At 55.9% G+C, this 20,336-nt stretch overlaps 1 protein-coding gene across 1 annotated transcript in view; it reads right to left on the bottom strand.

Annotated features, from left to right (window-relative positions):
* SYT6 (synaptotagmin 6) overlaps positions 1–9,987 on the bottom strand; it is a 51,773-nt gene extending 41,786 nt beyond the window's left edge. The window contains exon 1 of the mRNA XM_059673245.1: positions 9,743–9,987. Within this exon, the coding sequence (XP_059529228.1) occupies positions 9,743–9,905 (163 nt within the window). The 5' untranslated portion in view covers positions 9,906–9,987. The remainder of the gene's footprint in view (positions 1–9,742) is intronic.
* Between the last annotated feature and the right edge of the window lie 10,349 nt (positions 9,988–20,336).

The raw sequence follows: 20,336 nt of genomic DNA, 5'->3' as shown, positions 1-20,336 counted from the left end.
AAGGCCTCTTGAGCCCAAGGCCTCTTCTGACTCTGAGAAGAAAGGTCAGAGGCTCTGAAGCAATGGTACCCCAGCAGGTGTGCACAAAGGTCACCTGTGGACAGGCCAGCAGGGAAGTCTTGTATGCTGACATGATGATTGGAAGATTGAGATTCCACCGCCATCACCACCAGACTTTTTGCTACTCTGGCAAAGGACAGATGACTTGGTACCTACCCTTGCACTCATGCCTGATGGGAACATTTGGAGGGGTGTGTCCCCACCAGTTCTGCTCCCTGTTCCCTGCCTGGCCCCTGCAGCAGGCCTGTGAGTTTGCAGCCCCGGGATGATCTTGTTCCGATGCCTTAAGAATCTTAGGAAGGAGAGAAACAACCCTACAAGTATCAAGGCCAGGCTGTGCTGCTGCAGGTGGGAGGAGTGGTCTAGAGAAGGGACTAGCCTGGGTCACAGGTCAGACACAGAGCCTGGACCAGGGTTCAGATGTCCACCGCCCAGCCCGGGGCTCTTTCCACCATCCCAGCCTGTTTGTCTCTGATTAAGCTGTCGGCTACTGGAACCCTGTGTTTTTTATATTCGTCTGACTCAGGGCCTCGCACAGAAACTGGCCCATGAGAATAAATGAGTGAATGAATGAATGGCACATAAAGGAGCTGTAATTATCTCTTCAAGCAACTTTGCTGAGCATCTGCCTTGGGCCAGGTGCTAAGCTCTGCTTGGAGTACAGAGATGCTAGGTCCCTCCTGGGGGGACCCAGAGTACTCTCACAGCATGCAGGCCCCAGGGAGAGCAGTCCCCCATCCAGAGGGGCCTGACAAGGAGGCGAGGACACCAGCCACCCTCTCTGGGGAACCAGCACTGCCTTCCAACTCCCTGGCTTAGGGTACTGGCCTTGACCAGCTACCACGTTATGAATAGGGAGTAACAGCAGAGAACCCTCAAGTCCTCGGCCACCTGCACCAACCCCCAGGCCCCTGCGCAGAGACAATGGAGCCGTTCTGGGCCAGAGGAGCCGGTCAGTCCTTCCCCAGAGACTGAGGTCTCTAATGGGGTGTTGCATGCATCCAGGTGGCACAAGAGAAGAAGTATCAGCTTGTTCTAATAGGTATTTACTATCTTAATAATAAGACATCAAGCTCTGGCCAGCGTGGCTCAGTTGGCTGAGCGTTGTCCCGTGCACTGAAAGATTGCCGGTTCAATTCTCAGCCAGGGCATGTGCCCAGGTGGTGGGCTCAATCCCCAGTGCGATCCCTGGTTGGGGTGTGTATGGGAGGCAGCCGATTGATGATCCTCTCTCGCATCAATGTTTTTCTCTCTCCCTCTCCCTTCTTTTCTCTCTAAAATCAAACAATTAAGAAAAGAATACATAAAAACCTTAACATACATACAAGTTGGTAGTAATAGAAATGATGGCATTTTATTATTGTATGTAGGTCAAGTTATCGAACGTTGCCATGTCCAAAGTACAAAGCGCTTTTTATGTGTATTACTCATACTCTCCAGGGAAATGGGCCTGGCTATCATCCACATTTTGCAGATGAGGAAACTGAGGCACAAAGGACTGAATTGACTGCCCAGAGCCACACAGCTCGAGTGGTGGCGCTGAGATACGACCCAGGCTCTCCGGCTCTGCAGTTCTCTCTGTTGATGTGTGGCATATATCATGGGGACAGATAAGCACAGTTTCCTTAGGCCCTCAGCCCCTGGGGTGCTCGAGAGCAACCCCAGACAGATGCATCCTCCTCCTAAGTATCTGCCAGCTCCGGACCCTTGACCTCTGCTCTCTGTTACAGCTGTGCTGGCTGCCTCTCTGCAGTGAGTCATCTTAAAACAAAAGGTATTTCTAGGACTTGGCTTTCTTTTGATCATACATCTGACTTGCTCTGGTAGTAATTCGAATTTTAATGAGGAAGGGGGAGAGGTGGAGGGGTCCAGAGAGCATAGCGTGCATTTAAATGCTCAGCCTGACTAAATACTGAATTCCTAAATGAAGAGAGGGGTGGGGCAGGGGGCGGGCTGAGGGAATCAATTCTTCCTCCGTGTGGTTGCTATTTTGAACGCTTCTCCGCGAGGCCCCCTGCTGTTGTTCCCTCGAAGCTGTGATTAAGGGAGGCAGGGGTATGGATTCCTGGGAGTCAGCACCCAGCGCTCAGTGCTGGTTATGTAAGACCAGGAGGCCTTCCTCTGCCCACCGGATCTTCTCCCTGCACGCCCCCCAGGCAGGCACTGTGCGGTGAACCGGGTCCCGGGTCCTGGGTCCTGGGTTCACCCTCACAGGGGATGCAAGGAGGTGAGCAAGGCCGGGAAGAGCAGAATTAGGCCAGGGCAGGGGGTAATTGTACAGGACTTAGCCCCCTTCAAATCACTGCATATGGCCTTGAACTCAGCCAGCCCACTTAGCCTGGTTAAAGGTGCATCGAGGCTGGTAAGGGTAGGCTCTCCGAGGCCTGAGGACCGTGCAGAGGCCCAGCTCACCTAAGCCAGCGGTCGCCAACCTTTCGTACCTCACAGATCACCCGTTGGCGACCGCTGACCTAAGCTGTGTGCCTTTCTACCCTGCCTGCTGCGGCCAATGGGCCAGGATGTGTTGCCCTCACAGGTGCACAGGTAGCCTTCAGAGCCGTTTCCCCACCCGTGTCTTGTTGGAACCACAGCCCCGTGAGGCAGGTAAGATTTGATGGGCAGCTCAGCCACCATTTGAGTCCTGACCCAGTGCACTTCATATGGATACCAGGCACAGCTTCATGACAAGGCAGAGGCAGCCCTCTCATTAGGGCAAAAGCCCTTGTCACAGCACTGGAAAGAGAAAATACTTCCTAAATATTGGTATTCTTCCCCATCTTCCTTCTTTATTTCCCCTTCAGCCTGGAGAGAAGGGAGCTCAGATTGGGCTCATTCAATGTCCATCTCCACTGGCTTTAAACTGTGTGACTTTCACGAGCTACTTAAGCTCTCTCAGCCTTGGTTTCCTCATCTGTACAATGGGTATAATGATAGTATCTACCTCATAGGGGCATTGTGAGGTTTCAGTGAGATCAAAAGTATATCAGAAATGCTGAGGACAGTGCCTGGAAGGTAGTAAGCAACATAATAAATATTAGCTATTTTAAAAATATATATTTTTATTGATTTCTTAGAAGAAGGGAGAGGGAGAGAGAGATAGAAACATCAGTGATGAGAGAGAATCACTGATCGGCTGCCTCCTGCAGGCCCCACACTGGGGAGCAAGCCCGCAACCCCAAGCATGTGCCCTGACTGGGAATCAAACTGAGGCCTCCTGGTTCATAGGTCAATGCTCAACCACTGAGCCATGCTGGCCGGGCAGCTATTTTCATTGGAAGTACCTGCTTCCACCCAGTCAGGCTTTAAATATCCCCTCGTTGTGAAATTTATTTTGTTGGCAGAACACTTGCAAGCCATGAACTCTAATAAGCAGAGATAGCTTTAACTTTATCATTATCAACCAGGAACAAACTTACTAGCAGAAATACTGTATTTCATACATAGCCAGGTCTCTCTCTGGCTCAAGACATATGGGCACCGCAGGAAAGCTCTCATATCTGCAAGTCTCTCAGTCACTACTCATGTGCTTGCTCCTTGTCCTGTTGTTTTGTTGTTGCCCTCACCAGCCAGCTGGTGGGCAGCGTGAGCTCCAAAAGAAAATCATAAAGAAAAGTCAACAACTGAGACTGTGCGACGCTTTCGCAACACTTTCCTTGGAAACTGGAGGAAAGCAGTCCTTTGCTCAATATTAGGCATGAAACATCTTCATTGGGCATCAGAGGAGCCGGATTCCACAGGCACCTGCTCTGGGAAACCATTCTGGCCAATTACCCAGCAGCAAAGAGCTCTGGAACGAGGCATGGGGAACACACCAGGGACCTGGCACTGTGCGAGGGCGCGTGGCTTCTGGGCCCGGCTGGGGAAGTGGGTCTCACTGGGGCGCAGACACGGGAGGACATCTCGGGGAGCACCAGCGCCAGAATGACCAGAGCATGTCCACCCACATGTCCGACGGTGTGACCTTGAACAAGTTACTTAACTTCACCAAACCTTGGTCTCTTCTTTTAGTTAATGGGGATTCTAATTATCCCTACTTCACAGACTCACTGTGAATATTAAAGAAGCGAAGACTTTCAGCACAGCGGCCCAAACGTACACTGTTATTGTTCTTCATGCTTTGCTATTTTTTGTTGGAGGATAATCATTTACTGCGTACAGAATGGACCCACAGCTGGGCCCTCTGAGGCAGAGGAGGGGGACACCAGCCCAGAGGCGGAGTGTCTGAGAGACCCTCAGGCCCCTCCTCTGTCCCGGGAAGTTGAGATCTTCCTGAAGGACCTGCCTGTCACCTTAAGTGAGGCTGTCTGGCACGGGTGATGGCTCATGGCCTCCCTCTCTCACCAGGAAATGCTGGGTTATTAATTAGCAACCAGGGCTTTCTTATCTCCACAACTGACACTTCTTTCTCCAAAGACAGAGCCCCGGTGCCCCCACCCTCTCTCCACCCATAGTGTTAGGATTCATCTGTGGCTCTTATCGCTTGCTTTTGTCCCCATTTTTCCAATGGGTTCCCATGTCAGGAAAATCCATTTTGCAACAGTAACAGGCATTTTCGTTAACAGATTGTAATTGAAAAGATAAACTGGGGAGAGGAAGTGAAAAGAAAGGACCATTTTCCCTGCTCCCCTCAAATCTGGAGAAGGCTGCAGGGCGAGGGGCTGTCATTCAGACACAGACTGCAACAGACAATGCGACCCAGAGACCCGGAGCCATAAAGCAAAAACCACAGAGGCTCAAGCCTGGGAGGAACAGGGCCTGGTCTGGGACTGGAAACGCCTCTGGGCATTATTATTCCAATATTAATACCAGTCATGTTATTTGTTACTCACTTATATGGGGTCAGCCCTGTACCCCCTTACATGATCTCAGTTCATCTTTAAAGCCTCCCTAAGAAATTAGTATTCACCTCTTAAGTAACTTGTGCAAAAGAACATCGCATTAAGTGGAAAAACTGGGAATTGAACCTGGGACTTTCTGATGCCCGAGTCCAGGCTCCTGAGCCAGGCCTCCGAGGGAGCTGGAGGCTGAGCTGAAGAGCTGTCCAGCTGAGGGCTGGGCAGAGTAACTGGGGCAGCATCTCTTTGTTATAATCAGGAGAGGGTGGGGGCCATCCTCTACTCTATGACCGGACCCTGCAAACCTGGGCAGAACCTGGAGACCAGGCTTATGGCCAACCTCCCCATCCCCCATCCTTTCTTCCCTGGGAAGTGCAGACACGGCGGGTTACCCACCAGCCACCAGGCAAATAACCTATGGCCCCTGGAAAGTCTCACTGCCGAGATGTACCTGAGAAATACCTGTGTGTGTGTGAGTGTGTGAGTGTGTGTGTGTGTTGTGGGGTGGTGGGCAGGGGCTCTTCTGTTCCAAGGCGCACGGATGTGATCCATTCATAATGAGCTTTGCCGAGGCTTGTAAATTTATTAGGAGAACCTGGTGTAATTAAAATTCCGGGTTAGCAGGAGGGGGAGTGGAGAGACTTTGCTTTCTCTCCTGCTTTCAGAGATCCAGGCCAAAGTACCGATGGGGATAATTAGCGGAGTCCAAACAGAAAAGGAATTAATGCTCCCGAAAAGGCCGTGATGGGGAGAGACAGTGCTGGGCTAATTACGGCCGCACCAAGCTTTCTGACTGGCCGCCGCGTCCACCTTCATTAAGGGCTTCAGCGGTAAGACGGGGCTGATGAGTGCTACAGCCCGCAGAGTATTGGCATTCATTTAGCAGTTCTTAGTGTTATTTTGGCAGATGGTGACTGGACCTTTCTGCCTGGTTGGTCAGGGCATGTGGTCCCTCTGAATGGGGAGATCGAGGCTGGGGTGATAGGGGGGGAGGGGGCAGACAGAGAGCCAGAATATTCTTTACCCTCCACCCCGCTCTTCCTGTTTATACCTGCAACTCGTCAGGGGAAAGGTCTGCCTGGGCCCATGTAGAGCAAGAAAAACAGATCCGCAATAGAGAGAAGGGAGGGATGAGGGGTGCCATGTCCCTGAGGTGTCCCAAGCTGGAGGCCCCCCTGACTTCAGCTCCTACGTGTGGCCCAGGCCTTCAGTCCGGAGAGTCCGCTTTTTCTAAGCAGGACCAGCAGGGGTGCCACCAAGCGCGGGGGGGGGGGGGGGGGCCTTTCCTTCCCCCTTTCATCCTCCACTCCAGACAGCCCCACAGACCCTCCAGAAACCTGGCCTGATCCCACGCCTCCATCTTCGTCCTCATTATCTGCAGCCACATGTTATCCACAGCCCAACTCTGTGGGCAGGGAGCACAGAGTGACACTACACCAGTTAGAAGAGAACACGTCTTTTGTACAGAGCTCGGAGGGATGGAGCATTCTGGATCCACCTCCCCCACTCTTGATGCCCCCAGTCAGGAGAAGAGAACTTCTAGAACTGTGAGTCCAAGGCTCTACCACTCCAGCATGCTGGAGCCTGGTTCTAGAATCCTGAGGCTCAAGGCACACCAGAGGATGAGAAGACCACCAGGCCAGGTGCGAACGCCAGGATTCTCAAAGGAAGGCAAAGCCTGCAGAAGGCCTTCCTCCCAGCAAGGAGGGAGAGAGGGGCTGATCAGAACAGAAACAAGACTTCTGTGTGTGGATGACACGCTGTGCATTTAATGTGCCATCACAAGCAGGGACAATATTATCTGTGCTGCAAACAGCCAACTTCAAAGCCGGTGGCTGAATCAAAGTACATCTCCAGAGTCATTAGAGAAGTGAACAAACATCACATACATCTCATGGCCATAGGTGAGCAAGGGAATAACCATTCCTGGCTGCCAGCCGAGACGGGGCAGGCAGCGCGGGGTCTCCCCCACAGGCTCCTGCATTTTCTGGAACACCTCCAAACCTCTGCTTGCTACCTCCAGTCCAGAGCCCATGCCACCCACACCCAACGCTTTAAAACTTGGCCTATGGAAAAAGGTGAAAGATGGAGATTGCCTGCCGTGTCCCCTGGTGGCGGGAGGGGGGGCGAGGGGGACAGGGGTAGGAGGTGTATATCAAGGAGGAAGCAGACCCTTTGCCTTTAGAGCTTTTAAAGAAAAAGGGAACTTGCTTTTAGCTGGGACAGTTTGCGTCGAGGCATTTCCAAGTCGGGGTCTGCTTGAGATTTCCTGTGCAATTCCTAGCACAGACGCTGGCTTAGAATAGGTCCCGGTAAATGATAGTAGAGTCTGAATCGCAATTGTTGCATCTCAGGGTGTTACTAGAAACCCCGCGAGGTAGGGACTTAGAGCAGGAGGAAAGCAGGAGAAACATACAATGATAAAGTGGACTGGGCATGCGCTAGCCACTTGCATTTTTCATGTAACTGCAAATGGAGAAAACAAAACACACAGCCTTCTCTGATGGAGAATCTGGACCCAGGCAGTGGCTCTGGGATGCAGGGAGCAGGCTGGGAGGGGGGCTCCCCGGAGGTCCGGTCCTGAATGCTACAGCATCTCCCCAGACCCTGTGCTCACCTAAAGGGCACGATCCCACAGCAGCTCTCAGCCTCTTTCTTTTGCTGTGATCCAGGACCCCCTGCTGCCTCCCCCACCCCTTTCAGCCCCCCAGCTTGGTCCCCAGGGTTCCTGAGGCTTGTGACTCAGCAGGGAAAGTTAAAGTCCCCGAGGGCTGCAACTCAAACTCGCTTTCTGGAGCAGCCTGCGGGGAGGACATACTGGTTCATCTGGGCCCGGTGGCTCTCGCTGTTCTGCCTTCTCTCACCCTCAGCCGGTGGTCAGGTACCTGTCATTCCAGACAACAGGGTGTCCCTCTAGTCAGAACACCAGTGCCTCCCGGTATCAGGATGTACCACACACACACACACACACACACACACACACACACACACAACTACCCCCGCCCCAGCATCTCTGCCCTGGACAGACAGGTGGGGTCGCCTCCATTCCAGATGGAACCCGACAGGTGTGCCCCCACCTTGTATTATCCCCTTTAGGGTTTGAGGCTCAGGACTCGCATTGAGGGCCCCACGGGGGTGCATCATTGGAGGGAGGATGGAAGCGAGCGGGAGGCAGGCAGGAAGAGCCTCCCTGACTGGGGGAAATTGTGCGCCCGGCGGGTATGGATGGGGAGTTGGGTGGTGTAGGAGGTGATGGCACCGGAGAACCGAAGTCTAATAGCACTGGCCGGGTCTAACCTAGTCTGAGATTCTCCAAGGGAGAGATGGAACCTCCCACCTCCATCACCCGCCACCCTCTAAAGTTCCTCATGTCTAACCCGAGTCCCTCCTGTCGCAGAGAACCCCTCGATTAGACATCGCCAAGGCCAGAGAGAGAGCAGCGCCTCCTACAACCGCACGCAGCGCGGACTGGGCCCCCCTGCGGGCTGGACACACACCCTCACACACAGGATCCCCGAGGCCCCTACTCCGCCCTCTCCCCGACCCCAGGGCCGTTCCTAACCCAGGACCTACCGATGGGCCTGACCTTTAACCTCAAGTGAAGACAGGACCCTGGACCTCCCGGGAGAAGTGCGAGGAGACGAAATTCCCGCCTCTCGCGGCCCCTTCCTCCCTTTCCCGCGCCGCTGGCACCGAGCCCCGCGCCATCTCCGCGCACCCCCGACCCCGCGCCACTGGGGTCAGGGTGGGGGACAGGGAGGGCTGGAGTCTGCGGGGCGAAGGGGGCCGGGGCGCCCGGGTCCCCACCCCCACCCCGCATTCTCCGAGGCCTCGCGCGCCCAGCTCCTCCCCGCCGGGGGCGCCGCGACCCCTGCCTCCCTCCCGACGTCGGTGTCGGGACAAAGAGGCTCTGCTGCGGCGGGCGGCTTGGCCGCGCGGCTCTGGGGCCCGCCGGCCACCACCTGCCCACCTCCCGCGCTCCCGCCGCCAGGGCGCGACTCCGGGGAGACGCTGCCGCCCCGGCCCTGACCCCGCGGGGCCGAGCGCGGACTCACCGGCTCGGGCGGGCTCGCCTCGGCGGGGGCTCCGGCCGGGCTCGGCGGCCACCGGGCTGCGCCGGGCGCAGGGTCCGCGCCGCTCGGGCGGGAGGCGCCCGCTTGGCAAAGTCGGCGGGAGGCACCGGCTCCGTCGCGCCCCAGCCCCGAGTCCGAGTGAGTCAGGGAGGCCGCGGGAGCGAGTTATAGGCGGCGGGGGAGGACGCTGCGACACCTCCCACCCCGCCCCCCAGCGGAGGCGCGGGGAGCCGCTCGCCGCCGAGACGCCGGGGCACAAAGACCGCGTGCCGGCCTCAGACCCAAGTTTCTCCCCGGGAGGCCCAGGGGGCTCGGGCCGCGCTCCCCCCGGGAGCAGACAAACGGACGGACAGACCGACAGGCGGGCCCTGGGACCGCGACCTCCCGAGGAGACGAGTTAGGTCCTCAGCCGGGATGTCCGTGGTCTGCTCCCCGCACAGACCCCTCCCCGGGCAGATCGCCCCCAGGGCGAGCGCAGGGACCGAAGGGAAACTGAGGCCCCAAGGGGCGCCGCATCGCGGGGGCCCAGCTTTCCGCGGGGTCACACAGGAGCGGGGAGGGGGTCCTCTCCTCCCGGGGCCCCTTGGCGCCGCGCCGCCTGCCCTGCGGGCCACGGGCCAGGGCACTGGCGGAGACTGACTGCGAATCCGGGATCTGGAGCCTGAGTTCTCTCTGGGTCCCGTGCTCCCGGGGCCAGAGGGTTGGGACTGAGAGGGGGGGTGGACAGTTAGGGTGACGATCCAGGAAAGGAGATGGCCTCGGGTTTCGCGTTACCTGCGTCGGCCGCGCTCGGACTCCGCTCTGGGGTCTGTAGCTCGAAGCTCCGACAAGTCTGCACGTCCAGCCCGACAGGGGGCGGCCGGGCCCGGCACAGCGAGGCCAGGACCGCGAGCGCCGCCTGGCACCGAGCCCGCTCGACCCCCCACGCCCCGCTCATGCCCGGGACACCCAGGCCCTCGGTGCAGCCGCGGGATCGCGCGCCCGGCCGGACTGGGGCGGGACAGGCGGCCCCAAGAAGACCCTCCTAGCAGCGCGGCCCCTGCGGCTCCCTTGGGCTTTTAATCACTTCCCGCAGGGTCTCCGCCCCTCACGTGGCATCCCGCGCCCATCCCGCGGCAGCTGGCACGTCTGGCGCCTCTCGGCCGCCCCCTCTACACTTGGGGACCCGCCTGAGTCCCGGCGGGCTCCAGGAGATGGCACCCGGTTGTCCCGCACCCTGGAGGATGCAAGGCCCCGGAGAGGGCCGGGGATCTGGCTCCGCATTCACTGCCTGGGGTGACCTTGGGCCTCTCCGGGCCTCAGTTCCCCTCTCTGTACGGGAGTATAACGATGAGCAGTGTTTCACGAGCACCTGGGGATATAAAGACAGTGTTTGTGAAACACTGGTGAACTGCCCCATGCCACACCAGTGGTGACGAAATAGAAAAACCTGTAACAGAGAGGATGCCGACCGGCGGGTCTGGGGGGCCTTGGCCAAGGTTCCTGACGGGAAAAGTTAGACTTGCCCCAAGTCCCAGCTTCGGAGGCAGAAAACCCTCAGACTGCGGGGCAATGCAAACTGCAAAAAGTCTTCCCGAGCCCCGCAATCCTGCGGTCCCCGGTACCGCATGTTGCTATGGCGACGGGAGGCAGCGGCCGTCTCTCTCCATGGCAACGGGAGGGGAAAGTTTCTGGAGAATAGGGATGGTGGGGGCCTTTCAAGAGGGCGCTGGGTTCCCACTAGACCCACCTCCCTGCATCCCTACACCACCACGGAGATCATGTATGTTGCAATTAAGCATCGTGGGGGCCAGAAAGACCAAAATTAAATGGGAGGATGGAGGCTAGACTTTAGGCAGAACTCCACTGGTGGAACTGTGGCGTGAGGTCCAGGAGCAGGTTGGCGGAGGGGCTCCGAGGAGCTTCGCTCAGCCCTGCAGATGTCTGAGCCGCCCCGGGGCGCGCCCGCGGATTTGGGGGGGTTAGGGGGGACCTGCCACAGAAGTCTAGCGTCCTCGCCTCCTTGGCAGGTAGGCCCCTTCCTATGTGGAGCCCACCCGGAGCTCCAGGCTCGGGTCCCTTTGCCTTCCTAGAGCTGGGAGGAAACTTTAGCTGGAGCCTCCGGAAGCCGCGGGGCTGGTGTGTGCCCGGGTGGCGGGTGGGGGAGGAAGGTCTTTCCTCCTCATTAACACGCTAATGGGAAGTGGCTCTGGTGGTGACTCACGTTTGGGCGGGAGGAGATTCTCGGAGCCCAGTTCCCGCAGGTCTGCACCATCTGCGGCAGCCGCGTGTGGATTGAGGACTGCAGGCAGCTAGCGCCCCGGGACCAAGGGCCTGCGAGGCCCGGAGAGGGCCCGGCCTAACCGAACGGGCTTTCCCACTATACCACCCTCTCCCCCTGGCTCTGTCCACGGTGCTGAAGGACCAGTGGGTGAGGGAACTGGGTTAGGGAAGGGGTACGGTGGGCAATGGCCGCGGGTTCGCAGCTTCCGCCCTGACCTCTGCAGGTAGGAGGAACTCAGCGGGTGTGCCCCAGGCGACACTAGGTAATCCAGGCCGCCTTCCTGCGGGAGGTGTTGAGTTACTGTTCCAAGAAGAGTGGAGGCTGTGGAGTCCCCATTCGCCTCCCAGTGCTCCAGAACCCACCTGAGGAGCCCAGGGGTTCCACCACCGACTGCAAAGCTCAGCACCTGGGGGAGACGGAGCACAGAGGCCCCCTGTTACCGGCTCATTAGCAGGTTCCCAGGTGGCAGGTTTGTGTTGATGTAAAATACAAATGGGGAAGAACCGCTCTCTGCTGGTGTTTATGGCAACTCTGTCACTCCGCGGTGATCTCTCCCTCCCCATCGCGAGTTCCCGGGGAAATTCGCAGAACAAAGCACCTTGTTTTGCCTTTGCAGAGAAAAAAAAACCACACAGGAGTCCAAGGGCCCAGACCTGTGATGCAGAGAAATCAATATTTTACTTAACAATGGCGGGGGTGGGGGGTATTTACATCTAAACGGCAGGTAAAGGAGCCTGTTAGGAGTAGAGCAGGTGGCAGGAGCCGAGAATTAACAGATAATTTCTCATTGTTCCCGGATTCAGCCTCCACACTCGGCAGGCAGCTCTGCAGCATCTCTGGCGCCGGCAGCAGCTTTGGACCTGGCACTTCTCAACCAAACAGAGAGAAGGTCCTGCTCAGACAGGGCTGTGGGGAGGGCCGGGGCTCTCGGTCAGGCAATAACCACTGAATTTGGAGTGTGTGTGTGTGTGTGTGAGAGAGAGAGAGAGAGAGAGAGAGAGAGAGAGAGAGAGAGAGAGAGAGAGAGAGAGAGAGAGAGAGAGGAGGCACTAGGGAAAGAGACAGAGAGGCCGAGGATGAGACAGAACAGAGAGAGACAGAGGGACTGGCACACATGGAGGATGAGAGATAAAAGAGAAGTATGTTTTGTTTTGTCTGTTGTTGTACATTAAGAAAAAGAGTCACCTGAGCTGTCCTCATGCCCTCTCCCCCAGGTCAGCTCCTGTCTCTAGCGTCGCATCACCAGCCACAAAGCAGAACACAAATCCTCGTGTACAGACGGGGACTTTTCCTCTCTAGACCCTCTTCCTCCCACAAGCCTGCTCAGAACACAGCTATGCTTCTTCGTGTATGAAGAACCCAAATGCACATTTGCTGGGTCCTCCCCAGACCTGGGAGGGAGAGGACAGAAGTGGAACGTTGCCCCTCAGCGCTGTGTCTCAGAGGAAAATCATTCCTGGCTTAGGGTGGGGAGAGAGGGGGAGGAGCCGAGACGGTCAGCATGGCATAGCGGCAAACAAGGGCGCTGGGCAGGGCACCAGCAGGCTGGGTTCCAGGGCTGGTGCACCAAACCAGCCATGGGGCGGTCACATTCCTTGCAGGGCATCCGTTTCCTCGTCTGCGAGACGACGAGCTTAAATGAGGAGCTCTTTGGGCCCCCTTCCAGCAGCAGCAATCTAGAATTCTCCATGAAGGGAAGGGAGGAGACTGAGGGGGGCAAGGAAGGAGCTGGACCACTGAAGGGCAGCTTTTCCTGGCTCTGAAGAAGAGGGTGGCGATACAGACATCCCGGCTCACTTTGGGCTTCCCCTCCCCCATAGCTCTTGCTCTTACCTCTTCTGCAGCCATGGCTGGAGCGTCCTGAGGCTGGGACCTCCCTCCCACCACTGGCCAGACTGCTCAGGAGCAGAGAGGGGACTTGGAGGTGGGGGGCAAGGCCCAATGAGAGGAGGTTTGGAGCAGAAACCAGCAGCCTCCCACTCCTTTGCTCTCCTCTCCTTAGAAATAGCCAACAGGCACACCCTCCGCCCCCGCCCAAGTCTCAGGCCGTGGCCTGGATGCCTGTGGACAGGCTCCCACCCTGCTCTGAGTGGCAGGGCCCTGTTGAGTTATGCTACAAATAAAAGAAATGAAAACAAAATAATAATTTCTTTTAAAAACCTCAGCCTCGGTAGGAAATTGCTAATGCTGTAGGCGGGAAGAATGAGCTCCTTTGACATGAACTGATGTGTCATATTGTCTTTCCATCTCAACGCAATTTCTAAATAAGGAGCCCTCTCCCGCTCCCTCCTCCTCCGGAGCCCCCAGCGGAGATGTGAAGGGAGCAGCCTGACGTTCGTAGCTGGGTTGTCTGACGTGCAGGGGCGGGTAGAGAAAGGGACACAAGTGGACCCTTGCTTTGTCTCATAAGAGGGCTCTAACCAAACCTTGAGGGCCTCTGACCTTCCCCCATCTCCTGCTTACTGAGGCACTTTCTGCAAAGGTTTTAAATTTAAGAAAACAGACATCCGTTGAACCCATTGTACTGCTGGTGGAGAATTGAGTTGATGTCCTGCATTGGGCAGGGGGAATACTAGTCACTGTGCACCACTGTTTGGAACACACTCAGCTGTGGCATCTCTACGGGGTTTGGGCCAGAACAGCTTTATCAATATTTCCAGTAGATGTCACTCTCTGCTCCCCCATCCCCCACACCAACATAGCCACTCTAGCCCACGCTGGGTGACTGAAGGCAAGCCATGCCCTTCCACGCCATCCTCAGAGTTTCCAGGCATTCCTCCTCGCCGGGAAAGATGCAGAAGGCGTTGCAGAGGCCTGAGTCAGCGGCCAGCCTTGCTTTTATTCTAGGAAAGATGCCGGGCAGTTCACACCTCCCGAGCCAGGGCTAGATGTACCGCTTTCTCATTCTTTCCCCGGTTCAGAGGTTTCATCTCTATTCTGAGCTCTCTGCTCAAGCAGACAGTATTCCAGATCAGACTTGAGAAGACTGGACAGGGTTCAAGGTCAGAAGGCAGCATCATCCCTGAGTCAGTTTTAGAGCTGGACCTGACCACGGTGGGTCCACAGATCTAGTACTGAAGAAATAAGGATGATCTTGGAGGGGAAGGGCGAGGAAGGAAGCCAAGCTCACTCCTCTTCACCCTGACCCTGTGCAGAAGAAAGAGCGCTGGTTAGGGCGTCAGACAGATCTGTGTTCAAATCCTGGCTCTGTCTCTTACGAACTGTATCCCGTTAAGCACCGTAACTTTAGTTTTCTGAACCTCAACTTCCTCATCTGTAAAATGGGACCTGTGAGGCCTGGTTTATAGTCTACAAGGATCCTGTGAGTTAGGTTGACAACCTAATATACTGTGACTGATCAGTGGCAGGTGTTAAATGACAGTTCCTGTCCTCTTCCATCTCTCAGACCATAGAGGGCATCCAGAGGGTTAACCCTTACTCTCCCACCGGGCAAGTCCCTGAAGATTGCCAAAGGGGAATTGATCTCATTTAATCCTATAACTAACCCAAGGGGCAGAATGGGTGGCCGCTAAGGTCCATTTGGCAAAAGAGGAAATTAAGTGAGGAGGTGACAGAGAATTGGAATCTAGGACTTCTGAACCCTGGTGAGTGCCATTTCCATATACTAGAACTGGGGAGGGTGGTGAGGGTCTGAAGAATTGTACTTCTTTTACCAAAAAGGTTATAATATTTTTAAATGGACTTTTTAATTAAAAATATTTGGAAATAAATGACAAAGCAGTGAAAGATTTACTCCTGGGTCCTCGGCAAAGCCTTTGGCCCTCTGACCCGAGCTGCCCCAACGCCTCTGGAACCCAGTTGCTGGTCTGGAGAAAAGGTAGTGTCACTGATGAAACACAGGACTGGAGCTGACAGCTTCATGGCTCAGGGTGCGTGTGGCTGCTTCACTCGCCACAGAGATAGGACTCCTCAGAGGCCAGCCTGGGCGTCTCTGGGTTGCGTGTCCTGAGGTCAGACCCCAGCTTCCAGGAAAGGGCCACGGCCAAGCTTCTTGTAAGGCCAGCACCCCAAAGACTGGAACGCTCCCAAGGAGCCCGGGGAGAGTGTGCAATCTCAGGACTCTGGCTGCTCCCCTGATGAAAAGAAACCAGATAAAATGCCAAAACTGATTAAAGTGACAGGTCCGAAAAGGCCCTGTCAAAACTAGGAAGTCTTACTGCTTGATTTCAGCAGAACCCAAGCAGGAAGTATCAACAGAGCCTGTTTGGGGTCAGGGACCTGCAGCCCCTGTGGAACTGAGGGGTCGAACCTCCTGAGGACAGTAAATCTGCTCCCCAAACTTTGGCCTCCGTCCATTTGGCGGAATAAAAATCCTTTTCTGCCCCAGCCGCAACCTCAGCTCCATTCCTGCTGTGTGTACAGTAGTGGTTTTAATGAGTCAGTCCCCTGTACATTTGTAAAGCGTGGTACAGTTTGCACAACAGTCTCCCATATGTTATCTCATTTCATACTCACACAGCCCTGAGAAGTGGGTATTGTTTTCTTCATGTCACTGGCGAGGTCTGAGGGAGGCTAAACATAACTGACTTGGGATGGCAGCTGGCGGGTGGCAGAGCTAGAAGTTGAGCTTGTCTTTCGCTCGTTCATTCATTCATTCATTTGTTCATTCATTCATTCAGCACTTACTGAGGTGCTATGAAGGCCCAGTTCTGCACCGGCAGGGGAGGCACGGTCAGTGTTGTTTCCCATACACGCGGCCTTCAGGCACACCCGTGTCAGAGCCCTCAGCAGCACGGCCTTGTCCAGGGGGAATGCACATAATCGGCTGTGGAGAGAGGCCCCGTGTGAAATTGGTTTAAAATGAGTTCTTTAACCTCTTTGTGGCAGCGTTGCCCGCGCCCACATCAACTGTGAAATTCTCTTCCGTGACATGGTACTCTCTGGATTTCCCTCCCTTCCCGATTCTCTCCCTCCCTCCTTTGGCTCCTCGCAACCCCTTTTTTTCTCCAGGATTCGGCGCTCATCCCTTCTCTCTTCTGTCTCTCTGAGTGACCTCCACTCCTCGGCTTCATGTGGAGGGGGAGTGAGCAGAGTTTCGTGGCTGGAGCCCAGATGACAGACAGGGTGAGAGAGCGGGCTGGCAGACCCCAAGTACCCCCACATTCACCGCCCCACTCAGTCCCACCCCGCTGACTTTCATGGAGAGCCCAGGTCATTTCCAGTCAGAAGGCAAGTGGGGGAGACCCAGTCCCTGCCCCCCAGGAGACTGGGCTGAAGCCATAGGATTCGGGGAGGAACCACCGAGTCTGGGTCCTGAAAAGTTTCCTTAGGACAGCGGTTCTCAACCTGTGGGTCACGACCCCTTTGGCGGTGGAACGACCCTTTCACAGGGGTCACCTAAGACCATCCTGCATATCAGATATTTACATGACGATTCATAACAGTAGTAACATTACAGTTATTAAGTAGCAACGAAAATAATTTTATGGTTGGGTCACAACATGAGGAACTGTATTTAAAGGGCCAGAAGGTTGAGAACCACTGCCTTAGGAGAAGAAATTGCTCATTTTTCTCAAGTGCCAAGCTAGCGCTGTGAAGAGTGTGTGTCTGCTGGGACAGCTGACTGTTTTCCAGGATAAATTTCTGGTAATAACACAGAGTCATTACTGTGCAATTAGCGCTACTAATGGGGAATGTTCCGTTCCCTTCCCATCACCTCCCCCCCTCTTTACCTCTCTCTGCTCTTTCTCACGCCTGCCCGCATCCTCGCTGCCCTCTCCCTCCCAGGGCAGAGCTGCTGGGGGAGAAGGGAGGGCCCAGACTGGGTGCCAGAGTTTGGATTTTGACTCTCAGGCTTCGCTCATCAACCAAATGCCTGTGGAGCTGGGAGGGGGCAGGGAGCACAGGGAGAGGCTGAGATCTGCCAACTGGAAAGGGAGGCGCCCAGGGGCCTGTGAGAGCAACTTGCCCTTCAGGGTGTGGAGTGGTGGTCTGCCATGCCAGGGACCCCGTCTAATGCCCTGGAGATGGGGATTGGCCCCAGCCGTGGGGAGACAACCCCATGCCGGGCCAGATACCGGGCTGTGAGAGGGCGGCACTGTGCTTGTTGAGGCTGCTGGGAGGAACAGCAGCTGAGCTTGATGGGAATGTATTCTGCTTCGTTCTGGGTAATTATTACCCTTGCACACACACAGGCACACACACACACTCAGCCACACTGACATACATGCAGAGGCCGCATTCCGACCCGCGGCCCCAGGGGGACTGTCGGCCACGCTCCTGAAGGCACCTGACAGTGCTTCTGACATGCTTTCCCGCTGGGAGGCTGTTGCGTTTTCAGAAAACCGCAGCAATCTTTGTAGGTTGGAGACGGGCAAGTTTTGAAACTGCCGAGAAAAGCGTGGAGGGGAGGCCCGGGGCCCACGGAGGCCTCTGTTCTGCGGGGGCTGCCCCCTGCCCCCCGGTGGGCTGGAGAGACACCCACTGACTTGGCCAGCAGAAATCCACTGTGGCTGATGGAGCCAACCCCACCGCCCAGAGGCTGAGGGTGGGCAGAAGGGGAAGGAGAAAGGGAGGAAGGGAGAGGGAAGTGGTTAAGCCTGCTCCTTAAAGAGGAGGAATGGGGCAGGAGGTTGCTGAAGTGAGGCCTGGATGCGGTGGAAACTTCCAGATAGAGCAGGCGTGGGGGCGGCAGCCTGGGCACAGCTCCGCAGCTCGGGGAAACCACAGAGAGCCGGTAGGAGGCTGGCTGGATGGCCTGGCCTGTCTCGTATCCAAGTCTTTATGATTCTTGTGCATGAAAGTTGCCCAAAACCTCACAGCTGTGCTCACCTGGGGTAGGGGTGGGTGGGGAGGGTGGCGGGGCTTTTCATTGCTCATTGGATCCAATTGTGAGAGCCAAACAGCCCAACGCAGGGAGGTCGGTTGCTTTCTCTGAAAGTGTCCTGGCAGCTGAGCTGTGAGTGAGGTGTCCTGGAGGCTCCCGGGACTCGGGTTTGTGAGCAGAACTTGGGCAATGGTTGTCTCATCCCTCTGGCTACCCTCGAACCCTGCTCAGACAGTTCCTTGCCCCCCACAACCCTGACTGCCCTCTCACTGCCCCGCAAAGGCCCAGAGACATGACACCGAGCCTTTCCTTGTTTTGAGGATCTTCTTTAAGAGGAGAGTCCTGTCTTGCTCATCAGGTAGGACCTCTAGAGTTCCCCAGGTCTCCTGTCTTAACTGCCCCCAGACTTTCCGGTAATTACTTATCCAATGATCTGTCTCCTCGGCGGGGCAGGGACTAGACCAGCCGTGGGCAAACTACGGCCCGCGGGCCGGATCCGGCCCGTTTGAAATGAATAAAACTAAAAAAAAAAAAAAAAAAAAAAGACCATACCCTTTTATGTAATGATGTTTACTTTGAATTTATATTAGTTCACACAAACACTCCATCCATGCTTTTGTTCCGGCCCTCCGGTCCAGTTTAAGAACCCATTGTGGCCCTCGAGTCAAAAAGTTTGCCCACCCCTGGACTAGACGGTGGGGCAGCAAAGGAGCAAGTTGTGTATCTGTTTTGCTCACTTCGGCATTCCCAGCCCTGGTTCACCGTCTGTTACCTAGCAGGTGCTCAATCAGTTCTAATGGAATGAATTAACTGAGGCGTTTCAAATCGGTGATGGCGGGGAGTTGTTTATAATTTGATTGATTCCTCCTGGCCAGGCAGGGAAGGCATCATCAGAAAGTCTAAGGGCACAGGGAGGTTTGCAGACCATAGGACGGGAGAGGGCTTTGCAGACTATGGGACAGGAGAGGGCATGTCCTCCATCTGAAATCCCTAAAGCCGCCCGCCTGGGCAGCCCAGCTGCTTTTTTATTGTTGTTGTTAATCCTCATCCGAAGGATATTTTTCCACTGATTTTTAGGGAGAGTAGAAGAGAGAAGGAAAGACAGAGAGAAACATTGACATGAGAGAAACACATCGATTGGTTACCTCCTATAGGAGCTCCGACCAGGGCCGGGGCTGGAGAGGAGCCTGCAATCATGGTACGTGCCCTTGACCGGAATCGGACCTGGAACCCTTTGGTCCGCAGGCCGACTCTCTATCCACTAAACCACACCAGCTAGGGCCGAGCCCAGCTGCTTTGAAGACCTACCAGGTAACGCTCTGAAGTCTTCCCAGAGGCTCATTGCCTGGACCAGAGCTAGGGGGTGACCTTCCAGGGAGGCCTCAGTTCCCCTTCTCTGCTCTCCCTGCCTGATGGGTGCCACACCCTGGAAATCGTCTTCCTTGAACCAGGAGCTCATGTCTGCCCCTCAGTTTCACCCGAATCTGTTGCTGATTCCAGCCGCCACCTCTGCATGCTCCCAGGGAAGACTTGGTCCCCTGCTGCCGTGTGGGGTGACAGGCTGTTCATTTGAAGAGGCACCTCCAGGACCGCGAAGGAAGGAACCACAGATCCTCGGAAGTGGTTTTGGACAGTTAGATTCCCAAAGCACAGCCTCTGACCGGAGAGTCACCACACTCCAGCCTGAAAGAGCAGGCGCCCATCACAGGCGCCTCCCTGAGGTCCGGACCTAGACCATGAGGGGCTGGAGCTGGGCTCTCAGGGCTCGCCAATTAAGTGGCAGGAACGAGGGGCCCTGGCATTCACCATACGCTCTGCAGCAGCAGCCGAGTGGTCGCCTGTGCAAGACCAGAGGGACCAAAGCGAAAAGCCACCAGGACTGGAAGTGGGTGCTGATGTCCCAGCTGCAGACCCGGGATGCCAGAGGCCAGCAGGGATGGGGTCCCAGGGCAAGTGCCGCGGACACTTGGGAATTCACACAACTTGCCTTGTGGGGCGGCGTGAGCAAGGTTAAATAATCTGGGGCAGAGCAGAAAGCCGCCTTCCCTCCCAGCCACTGCCAGTCTTCAGATGAGCTGGAGAGGTCAGGCCACGCCCACTTCTCTGGTAAAAACATGAATAAGACCCCAGTGGACTGCCACCCAGAGCGATGGATGCCCCTCATTTTCAGCCCCAGATAATCATCCAGGGACAAGACCCAATGGAAGTGAAGAGCATGGGCCTTGGGGCTACTCAGTGATGGACATGAATCCTGGGATCTGATGAATTCAATGTATATACCACCCCCCAGTCTCCATTTCTTTATCTATAGAAGGTGG

The sequence above is a fragment of the Myotis daubentonii genome, chromosome 18, assembly GCF_963259705.1.
Source record: "Myotis daubentonii chromosome 18, mMyoDau2.1, whole genome shotgun sequence".
Lineage (NCBI taxonomy): Eukaryota > Metazoa > Chordata > Mammalia > Chiroptera > Vespertilionidae > Myotis > Myotis daubentonii.
This window is presented reverse-complemented; position numbering and strand designations above follow the sequence as displayed.